At 47.1% G+C, this 12773-nt stretch overlaps 1 protein-coding gene across 1 annotated transcript in view; it reads left to right on the top strand.

Moving 5' to 3' along the window:
- LOC149357975 (uncharacterized) overlaps positions 1-12773 on the top strand; it is a 95925-nt gene that overhangs the window by 29491 nt on the left and 53661 nt on the right. Inside the window, exon 7 of the mRNA XM_089576694.1 lies at positions 9927-10027. Within this exon, the coding sequence (XP_089432820.1) occupies positions 9927-10027 (101 nt within the window). The remainder of the gene's footprint in view (positions 1-9926; positions 10028-12773) is intronic.

Here is a 12773-nt window from a genome sequence, read left to right as displayed (position 1 = left end):
TCGAACAGAATGCCCGCCGCTCTCGGTCGGGATCAATTTAACGCTCATAGCGAACTATCGAGATGAAGCGTGCAAAGCTACTATAATGTTCTGGAACAACGTATAATTGGCTCCGCCTGGATGCGATCAATCGAGATAAATCTGGTGGTGTCTTGCATCACACAAAAAGCGGCAAAGCGGCGTGCCGGCAGCTTTGAAGAATGAACTCTACAAAGATTCGCGGCAATTCAAAGTTGAAACCTTAATTACCGTACACTGTCAAAAGTCCAAAATTAGCAACAAAGAAACACTTAGGGAGATATTCCCGAGTTATGTATAAAGCTCTCAACTGCAGTGGGAAACATTTTCGTGAAAAGGTGTGAATAATTGAAGGATTTAAACGCTTCTGTTCTTCAGTAGAGTTAGTTGCTGGACTAGTTGGAACTCTCGAATTAAGTTCATAGTAATTCAGTGCAAGGGCATAAGGCCAAAGAAAGGAAGGGAGAAGAAGAACGGGAAGAAAGACGAACACAGCGGTGTGTTCTTCTCCCTTCGTTTCTTTCGCATTGTGTCTTTTGCGCTGTATTATGAACTTAATGCTTCTCTTGCTGCTAAAAGGAAAAATTAGTATTTAAAGCACTCAGTATGAAAATGACTCTCATTAAGTGAATGGAAATGTTTAAGATACGTTGATCTCAGTTCAGAAAATAAAATATAATGTTCAGTGCCTTTTTTTAAATGTTCATGAATAAGTTGATACATAAGCCTAAGCCACCTGAGCTTACACGGAGTTTGCAGTTTTGGCATTCCTTCTCATTTTCTTATTTCAGTTTGTGAACCACCTACTTCATAATCGCTAAATATAAAACTGGTTGCACTGATTTGGAATTCTCCGAGTTTGGTGATATTTTAATTAGCGTAATGAAACCAAACGACGCTACGTTACTTAAGTACTGTATCTTAGTGCGCTAGCGCTGATACTCCCACTCAACGATTTCGCCGATCTTTGTCTGACGCCTGCTTCATCTTGAAATCCGAGCCTCGAACTGAAGCAACAGTAAAGTGAAAACCGAAGCGGTAGCGCACCTAATTCGCATTTGACATAACTGCGCTAAATCGTGCGTCATTTTCTGCCTTCTTCAATAGATTTATTGGCACTGAAAGTTCGTTTTAGGCGGGTTGCAAACTTTCACTTCATTCCTTCGAGGTTTATTTTGAGAAGACGTATTCCTGCTGCTGAATCCACGTTTAGTGCCAAACGATCACAAAGCCGAATATAAAAACACATTATACCAGCATTGCTACGGCTCTCCATGGTCGATGAACTGCCGCAGCGCCCCTTCTCACTGCAGGTAATATTGAGAAACCCCACGGGTCCGCATTTGAGGATACGGGCGGTTCACACAAGCTTTGGAATGCTTCGGTGGGTGCGAAGGGCCTAAGGAGTTTCGGGCTATTCGCGCCATTCAGTCATCCTACGCCTCAAGCCGCGTTCAGACTAAATTCGCATCCATCATATGTGCGGTATTTTTTGCATTTCGCGTAACTGCTAGAACATCCGTTTACGTAGCTAAAAACTGCGTATGTCTACAGTGTGCCCTTCGGAAAGATACGTTTTTGCGACGTACCAATCACCGCTCTAGAAAACTGCGTTTCGCGTTTTTTCATCATGGCGTCGGCTAACGAACGGCTCTTAGCGGAGGTCGAGGCTCTTCAAGCTCAAAATAATTTGTTTGTTCCGGTACGTTTCCAAGCGTTGGTCCTAGAGTACCGGCCTATGGCGCACTTCTTCAATGAGTGGATCACCACTGCACAGTGAAGAGGCTTCCGCACTGAGAATCATCAAGCTACGGGATACAACACAACTACACTAGACACCTTTAGTTGGGCATACGCAGTAGGCTTGGGTACGCATCGATTACTGCGTTGGTACGCTGTAAATAGAGTAAACACGACACTTTTAGTTGGCCGGGACGTAGCGTCCTTCAGTGGCACGCGTAAATAGTAGCGCCATCTAGTGACAAGACGTCAAAGCACATCAACGCTAAGTTGAACAAATGTTCGTTCCTTATTATTGATGCCTAGGGTGGCTGCATTCCGAGCTTTTTTTCGTTCCAAGAAGCAAAAGTATGCAAATAGAACAAAACTAATAAGTGACTAAAAGCTAGAGAACTGCTTCGCCAGGTGTAGTTTGTGAGAGGAAAACACACTGCATTTGTTTAGGCCTAAGAGCTCGAGAATCGTCAGATCATCTGAAAAATAGGGTCTAGTTATCGCTTACCCCTCATGTGTGAGCGATTCTGTGCGAAATAAAAGCGAATCGCTACCATTTGACCGAGCTGTCGCAGCGAAGAATTGATCGGCGACATGTATTTTTTCCGAGGCGGGCGAACAGGGCGCCGCCATCTTGTCAATCCATACTGTAACATGCGCGTAGAGTGCGCACTCTATGATTTGTAGCCTGCGTACTCCCGTAAGACGCTGCGAGATACGTAGCGTTCTGTGAATTCAGAACGCAGAGTCGCTGCATACGCTAGCTCACTGCGTACGCCCAACTAAAAGTGTCTGCTGACAAACCGCAGAGACTCGCTACCACAGGGAACTGCGGTGCAGCTTAGAGCACCGGATCACGTGGGATGGCGTTGTAAAAGTCGTCAAAGCTTGTCGTAGAAGTCGCGGGTCCGCCAACATTTACGCCTACGCTTGCAGCAAACATTGCGTACTTTCCACTCAATGCAACTATAGTATAAACAAACTCGTTTCGTTTTTTTTTTACGTTTACGCTTACGATCCGTGCCGACTATCCGTACGTAGCGCACGTAGTCTGAACGCGGCTTCACGCTAGCTTCACTCTCAGCACATCTGGCAATGTATTGCCCAAGGCGCGGTCTCTGTGAAAGTCGGAGTCACGTGATTGCATTTTAAGGCGTTATGCGGCGTTTTAATTTGAAGTCGCGCCCCCCCTGATGACGACGAAGTTAACTCGAGGCACTTGTGGGCAGTGTGCACGGGGTGGAATCACGTAAGCAGAGGACGCGAAATGACCACAAATACAAACATGCTTTTCCCGGGAATCTGCGCTCTGACAGCTACCGGCGTAAAAAGGTACACACAGAGGGGAAAAGAGAAGAACGCTCTGTAGACGCGAAAGGTTTTGAGTTCGAGTTCATTTCCCATAGAAAGTACAGGGCGTGTACAAGGTGTGGTGAGGGAGACGGGAAGAAAGCTGCCTCAAAAGAGCCTGACTGGCCCCGTCTCCCCCTGTAATATGGCACCAAAAACACGAGAGTTAGCAAGCACGGCATATATATATATATATATATATATATATATATATATATATATATATATATATATATATATATATATATATATATATATATACATATACATATATATTTGGTCACGAATATTACACGGCACACCGTTAGATACACAAGAACTGTTCCAGTCTGCCGAGCGGTCACCAGCAAACAGGCGAAGCACTTCTTCTTCCTCGTCACAAGCGAGATGGCGGAGCACTTCTTCTTCGTCGACTTCTAAGCTGTATCATTGCTCCCTCCTCTGCAGCATCGCCTCGATGTGGGCCGCTTTCATAGAGGGGAAAATGGGTTGGACACGGAAAGTTAAACACAGCTATCACGACACAGAACCGGTGGAACTCAAAGTACAATCAGCAGGACGGTCGTAGTACGGCTTCATACGAACGACGTGCACAACATCCGGAAGCGGTGGTCTGCGCGATGGGCGGCCTGGGGTTGTCGGCGAAACTTCGTACGTCACGTCGCTAATGCGGCGGAGAACTCGGTAAGGTCTGAAGTATCGGCGCAGTAATTTTTCGGACAACCCACGGCGACGAACTGGTGTCCAAACCCACACATGGTCGCCTGGTTCGTACGTAACAAATCGCCGTCCGAGATTGTAGCGGTCAGCGTCGACGTGCTGTTGACGGTGTATTCGCTGCCTGGCCAGTTGACGTGCTTCTTCAGCCCGCTGAACGAAAGTGGCGACGTCAAGATCTGGCTCTAGGTCACACTGAGGGTCGACGGGCAACATGGCATTCAAAGAAGTAATAACTGGACGACCGAAGACAAGCTGGAAGGGCGTGAGCCGCGTTGTTTCCTGCAGGGCCGTATTGTAAGCGAACGTTACGTATGGGAGAATTTGGTCCCACGTTTTATGTTTCACATCCACATACATGGAGAGCATGTCGGCCAGGGTTCTGTTAAGGCGCTCCACCAAACCATTTGTCTGTGGGTGGTACGCTGTTGTACGCCTATGGCTTGTGTGGGTCAGATCTAGGACTGCCTGAGTCAAGCGGGCCGTGAAAGCAGCTCCACGGTCAGTAATGATAACAGCCGGAGCCCCATGATGCAGCACGATGTTGTGTACAAAAAACGTAGCTACTTCGACAGCAGTTCCGTTTGCAAGCGCCGTTGTCTCAGCGTACCGCGTCAAATAATCCGTCGCGACAGCAATCCGACGTTTTCCAGTGGATGACTTCGGGAAAGGGCCGAGTAGGTCCATTCCCACTTGTTGGAAAGGCGTCTTCGGAGGCGCTATGGGATGAAGAAATCCTGCGGGTTTTAAGGGAGGAGACTTACGGCGCTGGCAGTCGCGACAGGTTTTGACGTATGTCCGCACTGATGGAAGTAATCTGGGCCAGTAGTACCTCTGCCGAATCCTCGCTAAGGTACGACTGACCCCCAGGTGGCCGGCAGATGGTTCGTCGCGTGGCAAGCGCTCAAGATATCAGGCCGCAGCTGGGACGGGACTACGAGCAGAAATGTTGTGGTGTTTCTCTCAAAGTTGCGCTTGTAGAGGACGCCGTTCCGCAGAGTGAAAGATTTGAGCCCACGAAGAAAAACACGAGGAACGCGGGGACCATCGCAGCCTTCCAGGTGCGCGATGAGCGGCGCTAACTTTCTTTTATCTTTTAGGCTGGCCAGCCAGCATAACGAGTGGTGATCGCTGACAACGCGAAAGGGTCTTCCGTATAGGTATGGGCTGAACTTACTGATGGCCCAGACTACCCCAAGACTTTCTTTCTCAGTCGTTGAATAGTTGCATTCCGAGCGCGAAAGTGTACGGCTTGCGTAAGCGATGACTCGTTCGGCGCCATCCTGCCACTGTACCAGGACCGTCCCAATGCCTACGTTGCTAGCATCAGTGTGTATGTCGGTTGCTGCGGCGTCATCGAAATGGGCGAGTATCGGTGGACGTTGCAGGCGTTGTCGGAGCTCCACGAAAGCATCCTCTTGGTCGCTTCCCCACAAGAAGGGTGTGTCGTCTCTGGTCAGCGCTGTTAAGGGTTCGGCTATTTTGAAAAAATCTTGGACGAATCGTCGATAGTAAGAGCACAGTCCCAAAAAACGTCGAAGAGTCTTTTTGTCAGTGGGACGCGGGAAACTGGAGACAGCAACGGTCTTGTCGGGATCTGGGAGAACACCGCGCGCGATGACAACATGGCCGAGGAAACGAAGCTCCTCAAAACCGAAAAAGCATTTCTCAGGCTTGATCGTAAGTTGCGCACATTGGAGCGCCCGGAGCACTGTGCGCAGCCGCTCCGAGTGTTGCTCGAAGGTGGGCGAGAAGATTACGACATCGTCCAGGTATACGAGGCACGTCTGCCACTTGAGCCCAGATAAGACAGTGTCCATCATGCGCTGGAAAGTGGCCGGCGCTGAGCACAGCCCAAACGGGAGCACCTTAAATTCGTATAGACCATCAGGCGTCACAAAAGCAGTTTTCTCGCCGTCTCGCTTGTCCACCTCTATCTGGCAGTAGCCGCTTTTGAGATCTAAAGAGGAAAAGAACCTGGCATCACGTAGTCTGTCGAGTGCATCATCAATCCTGGGGAGCGGGTAAACGTCCTTTTTGGTCACGTTGTTCAGTTTGCGGTAATCAACACAAAATCTCAAGGTGTTGTCTTTCTTTTTCACGAGGACCACCGGTGATGCCCATGGGCTTGTCGAAGGTTGAATGACATCGTCGGCGAGCATTTCGTCCACTTGCCTTTTAATGGCTTCGCGTTCCGTCGAAGAAACGCGGTATGGGCGCTGGCATACGGGTGGTGTAGTCTCGTCGGTGATGATGCGATGCTTTGCGACAGGCGTACGACCGACCCTGGAGCTTGTGGCAAAACAATCCGCGAAGTCGGTTATAAGCGCCGAGAGGAGAGCCTTCTGCTCAGGCGCCAAATCCGGATTGATTCTGACGGACGGAAGGACAGGACATGGTGGAGCCCGGTCTTGAGGGCTTGTCTCCAGGGCGCACACTTGAGGCACCACGGCGAAGTCATGCAGGAAGGCGACAGCCGTGCCCTTGGCGAGGTACTGCAACTCGTTGGCAAAATTTGTAAGGAGCACACTAGTACAACCGTCTTGGAGTTGGACGAGCCCGCGAGCGACGGCTACTCCCTTCTCGAGCAGCAGGGGCACGTGGCTATCAGCGACACCTTCGTAGTCGTGGAATAACTCGTTCCTTACGAGAACTAGCACACTGGACCGGGCTGGCACCATTACGTCGTCGTCAACAAGTCGCAGAGCAGTGAAGCGTGAGTCGTCTGTGTCAGTGCGCGCCACGGCCCGTTTAGTCGAGAACGTGACCCGTGCTTCGTGCAGGTCAATGACAGCACCGTTCGTGTGGAGAAAGTCGAGACCGAGGATCAAGTCCCTCGAACACTCACGGAGGACTACAAATTCGCCGACGTACACAAAACCACGGATATCGACACGAGCTGTGCACCTGCCGGCGGGGATAATCAGGTGACCCCCAGCAGTGCGAATGCTAGGCCCCGACCACCCCGTCAATACTTTCTTCAGTTGTAAGGCAAGGGCCAGGCACATGACAGAATAGTCGGCACCAGTATCCAGCAAAGCGGTCACGTCGATTCCGTCAATTTTGACGCACAAATCGGAGGTAGCGCGTCGGATGCTGTCGCTACTCGCTCCCGGAGAAACATCGTCGCGTGGTAGTGGCGCAGGAGGATCTTCACAAGTCCCGGCATCAGCGGCCTTGCCTCCAGAGGCCGCTGAAATCAGTTTTCCCGGCGTGGACTGGGAGAACGGCGTCCGGAGTAGCCTGCGGCTTGACGGGGGCTTGGAGAACGGTAGCGTCTCGGCGACGGTGATCGAGCCTCCTGGTGGCCTGACGTGATGTGGTTCTGGCGCGACGACAGATGGAATGCTATCTCCTGCGGTCGTTCCCCGTTCTGAGGGCACGGGTCGTCCGGCGCGAAACCACGCAGGCCCACGCGGCGGTATGGGCACGCCCTGTAGAGGTGACCCGCCTCGCCACAGTGATAGCAGAGGGGCCGACGATCCGGGGCACGCCACACTTCACTCTTTCGCGGTCGCTGATAGGCTGGCGGAGCGTCACCACGAGGGGAGCTCGAGGAGAGCACTGCTGGAGTCGCGGCAGTGACGTCGTACATAGGGGCCTGGCGCAGGACGGACGCATACGTGGGCCTTGCATCAGGCTGGCGAGGAACCTCGGAAATCTGGTGCTGTTGTGCTGCCAGGCGCACCTCGTCCCGGATGACTTCGCTCAGTGGCGTGAAAGATGGCGTCTCGGACGGCGTACGGAAGGCCTGCAGTTCCTCTCTGACGACCGATCGGACCAGCTCGCGTAGAAAGGCCGCGTCGATACCGGGAGGCATGGAGATGGGATCAGGCCCGAAGGTGTTGATGTCGCGATTGCACTGGCGGGCTCGCTGTTCCAGCGTCTTCTCCATAGTTGCCGCCTCGGTGAGGAACTCTGCCACAGTGCTTGGTGGGCTGCGCACAAGTCCTGCGAAAAGCTCTTGCTTGACACCCCGCATGAGGTGGCGAAGCTTCTTGACTTCTGTCATGTTGGGATCCGCGCGCTTAAAAAGGCGAGTCATGTCCTCGCAGTACATGCGTACACTCTCGTTGTGGCGCTGGTTGCGCGAGTGTAACGCAGCTTCTGCTCGCTCTCGACGGTCTGCATTCGGAAAAGTGGCTTTAAGATTGCGGCAGAAAGCTTCCCAGGACGTAAACGAAGCTTCATGGTTTTCGAACCATGTCCGAACCGACTCTTCAAGTGCAAAATAGACATTGTGGAGCTTACGGTTGTCACTCCATCCGTTGTAACGGGCAACCCGTTCGAAGATCTCGAGCCAATCCTCGGCGTCCTCGAACACGTCGCCATGAACCGACGGGGGTGTTCGTGGCTGATGACAGAGGATGTGCGCCGGGAGCGTGGTCTCAGTTGCCATGGCAGCTGGTGCCTCCGAAGGCCGGGGTTGCGTCGCCCTGGTTGCAGCCGGAAGGAGTCCAAATTCTGGGGACGCTCCACGGAGGTGGCGGCCGCGGCCTGGTGAACTGGGTGAGATCCGTATTGGTCGGTAGCCTACGCGGGTCTGGAAGCGTACCCCGCACCTCCACCAGATTTGTCACGAATATTACACGGCACACCGTTAGATACACAAGAACTGTTCCAGTCTGCCGAGCGGTCACCAGCAAACAGGCGAAGCACTTCTTCTTCCTCGTCACAAGCGAGATGGTGGAGCACTTCTTCTTCGTCGACTTCTAAGCTGTATCAATATATATATATATATATATATATATATATATATATATATATATATATATATAAAGGAAACAGTAATGAAAAGCAATAATTTTACATTAAAAATGATGCACGCTTTGAGACGAATGGGAAACAATGAACAATACATTCGTGGGATTGCAGTGAGACCATACAGTAGGCGTTAGTAATTTCCAATATTTTCTCTTCGTAAGAACGCGCCGCTCTTCTTCGGTTAGCTGGTATTTATTTAGTGAACATTTCAGGCTATTTTTCAACATATGAAAACCATATTTGGTAGGCGCTGATGAAACGTGCCCATGTTTACGATGGTGGGTGGAACTAGGTGGAATGTTGATTTGTAAGTTGGCAGCAGCCCGTAATGTTGTTCGATTTTCTGGATTTCTGATTTCGGGGATACCAGTAGCTGATGGTCACAGAGGGGGGAAAATTTGGCAACTCTGAAATTGAAGAAGAGGTCAGAAGTGTAGGAGAGAGAGAGAGAAAGGAATTTAAGGAGGGAAAGGTGGAGAGAGAGGTGTAGGAATTGTAAGGGTAGTTTGCAGCTGCCCATATCGCATTTTTTGCGGCGTAACCAAGCTGCTGACTGACTTTTTGGTAGCAATACCCAAAAGCAAATGAGAGTAAGGCAAATGGGATGCTAAAAGTGTGTTGTAGAGCATGAGCTTTTTTGGGATAGGCAAAAAGTTCTGTACTTTTCTAAGTACAGCTAGTGCTTTGTACAGTTCACTTTGTATGCTACCCATGTGGAAATTCCGTAGTGTATTTTCATAGAAAACGACATACAAAGCTTTTGCTGCAGAATAAGATTTTGTTATGGTATTATTAAATTTCAGGGGTTTGGGACGAGCGTTTGTTTCTTTAGTTTGAAATAAACCCGGCTTTGAATTAGAGCAGTTTATTTGTAGACGATTTACCCTTGACCATTCCCCCAATTTGTGCAAAAATATTTTGGCGCTTCTGACAAGGTCATTTGCATTGCTTCCTGTGAAGAATGTGCTCGTGTCGTCGGCATAAATATTGATAGCCCAGAGTTATCACAGGTTGCGACGCCTGTAGCGAAGACTACCATTGGCGCTGTTGCGAAAGGTCACTGTACTCTTTTGCAGGAGTTTGTAGAACGATCGGACAAAGGATGTATGAATAGGAAAGAGATGTCCTACCCAGAACATCCTAATGTGTCATTGACCTAATGCAACATCGCTTATTTGCACAACACAACTTATTTCGCCATGCGCGGCCCACAGATAAGGCTTCCCAGCTTCGCAAGAATGTGAAAAGTATTGTTTGCCGTGCTATTTTTTTGAGCGCCTTATTATTAGAAAAATCCTGTTGGTTTAAATTTTAATAGCCTTCTATTTTTTCCCCTGTGGCAGTGTACGGTATGACAGAACTGTCGGGATGCATCACGTACTCCATCCCGTGCGAGGACGACTTCAAAAGCGTCGGAACGCCAGCGCCCTTCGTGGAAATGAAAGTGAGTTCTTAATTTCAGTGCATCAATGTCCAGCAAAATGCATAAATGTACGCTATGAAAAAGGATTTTTCCCGAATGGTTCTTATGGAATACATCTTTACACTGCTGTGCACAGTTTGTAATTGGAGTTCGAGTATAAAAGTGCGATAATGTGCGTTCTGTGAAGAGAGAGAGACAGACGCCGAGCTCAAAAAGAATATCATGCCACTTGGATCGGGTGCTTCGTGATGCCACGGTACATTCTGAGGAGTCCCTAGCGCTGGCACAATTTTTTGATCGTCATGAACTGCCGTGTATGAAGACATTCGGTAATTTTTCTTCACAGGCCTATTTCGATCACAACACGCTCCTGTAAACGTCACCAATCACTCCATGTATCTCCCCGTTCTTCGCGTCAATAATTCCATGCAATATGAACTAAAGCACATCGAGAAAAACATGCATGTGAAAAATACTTCTAGCATAAAAGACATGAAAGTAGCGTTGTGTTACTTAAAACAGTGGTGATTCTTTCTTTACACTGTCTCCATGTGAGAAAGTTTTCTGAACTAGTTTTTTTTTGTTTTTAATTTACAATAAAAAAGGCTAAAACCCCCAGTACCCTGGATTTTTGAAACCCTCGTTTACCTTGCTAGTGAAAATACCTGCATACGCCTGGCGCATGCAACTTTCGAACAACTGATTTTCATGACTCACTGTCCTGATGAAATTATGGCCACAAAAATTTGGCGTTTGCGATACCGCGATATTTAAATGTTTACCCATATCTACTTTCTATGGCAATAGAAAACCGATATGTAGAAAACTATAAAAGAGCTGTGCGTTATATGCTACTGTCTTTGCATTGCTTTGTCAGTAAACATTGCTCTTTTTTTCTTCCTGGAATGCAGTTCTGTTTCGTGTATAGTATTGTTATTTTAGATTGCGTTTTGTGACATTATTTGGCTGTTGTCAAATGGTTCGGATGTTGGCTTTTTTGTTGTTGTTTTTTGTGTGTGAGAGGGCAGGACTCAGTTAGGTGCTTTTAGCGTCTTTTTCCTGCTCGTCCTTGGTTTGCATATGTTGTGTAAACCAAAACTCAAATAAAAAAAAATCAGTACTCTGCGACAAGCCCTTACTACGTTCCAATACTATGTTGGTAGGTGAGAAGATGTCTTCTCGTTTTCGGAATAGCAGAGAAACTAGTTTCTATTGAAGAGAAACTTTGCCATATAGTTTTTCTATTGAAGACATTTTTGACATTTTAGAAAGTTATGTTTTATTGGTCCCAATAAAATATATATATACAAAACATCATAAATGTACAGACCAGGGTGCCAAAGTCAGACTTCACCGGGACCCTCGATAAATAAATAATACAAGAAATGATTTCAGCATAGTTAGCAGATAAATATAAGATATAGAAAATATCAAATCCATACTTCACCACAAAAACAGAGTAAAAAATCTCAATAACGCAGGTAATATACACAAAAAGAGAATAACACAACAGCATTCCAATAAAAATACTTTGATCTTATTTTTGAATTCAGTCAAGGAAATTGATGTTTTTAGAGTGGGTGGAAATGTGTTCCAAAATGAAATTGATTGAAAAGAAGACGTCGATATTCCATAACTGGTATGGACTTTGGGGAGCAGGAAATTGTTTCTTTCTGCAAATCTGGTAGGGTTGTGATTGATCAGCGGAATAGGGTCTACAAACTTAAAATGTGGGGTGCCATGTAGTAATCTAAAGAACATGATTGCAAGGTGATACTGTAAAAGCTGGTGGACTGGCAAAATATTGTTCTCCTGCAATAAAGGACGAGAATTAGTTGAGAAAGGGCTACGGGTAATAATGCGGATGGCCTGGTTTTGTAAGTGTTGCACAGATGATAAATGGCAATGAGAAGTATTTCCCTCTGTAATAATCGCATAAGTGATGCGACTATGTATGAAGGCATAATACAAAGATAGGAGTAGGTTGCATGGAAAGAAGTATGGACGCGCCTATATATATATATATATATATATATATATATATATATATATATATATATATATATATATATATATATATATATATATATATATATATATATATACGGACGCGAGAAATATGGACGCGACTATTAGAGCTCTGATGCCAAACATAGATATTTTTTGATGAGTGATACGGACGGAAAATTTAAGAGCTGAATCAAGAAAAACGCCGAGGAAGTTGGTGTTATCAGAAGCCGGAACATTACAAGAACAAAGATTTAACGTAGGAGGACACGAAAGAATTTTCTGGCTACTTTTGAACACTATGAATTTCATTTGTGGGGGATTAATCACCAACTGATTATCAGTGCACCATTTGGCGACATTACTTGGAACGGCATTCAATTCAAGAGCCAGATCATCTATGGACGTATTAGATAATCACACGGTAGTGCCATCAGCATATAAGACACAGTGAGTTGGACTAATAGAATTAAGAAGGTCATTACTATATAGTATGAATAGTAAGGGTCCTAAAATAGAGCCCTTGGTTAAAAGTTTTAGCTTGGGAGAATCGTCCACCAATATTGATTATTTGTTGACGATTGTGTACATAGCTTTTCAGCAGTCGTGACACAGGACCTGTAGTACCATAAAATTCAAGGTTTTGAAGCAATATGGAGTTATTAATCATATCAAAAGCTTTTGTGAAATCTAAAAAAACAGAACTAGCAAACTTGCCATTATCAATGCCTTGCTTGATAAAATCAGTCAGAGAAATCAG

This window comes from Amblyomma mixtum, chromosome 3 (assembly GCF_055824585.1).
Source record: "Amblyomma mixtum isolate Tamu chromosome 3, ASM5582458v1, whole genome shotgun sequence".
In the NCBI taxonomy this organism is placed as follows: Eukaryota; Metazoa; Arthropoda; class Arachnida; order Ixodida; family Ixodidae; genus Amblyomma; species Amblyomma mixtum.
Note: the sequence above shows the minus strand (reverse complement) of the source record. Positions and strands in the feature narration are given on the sequence as shown.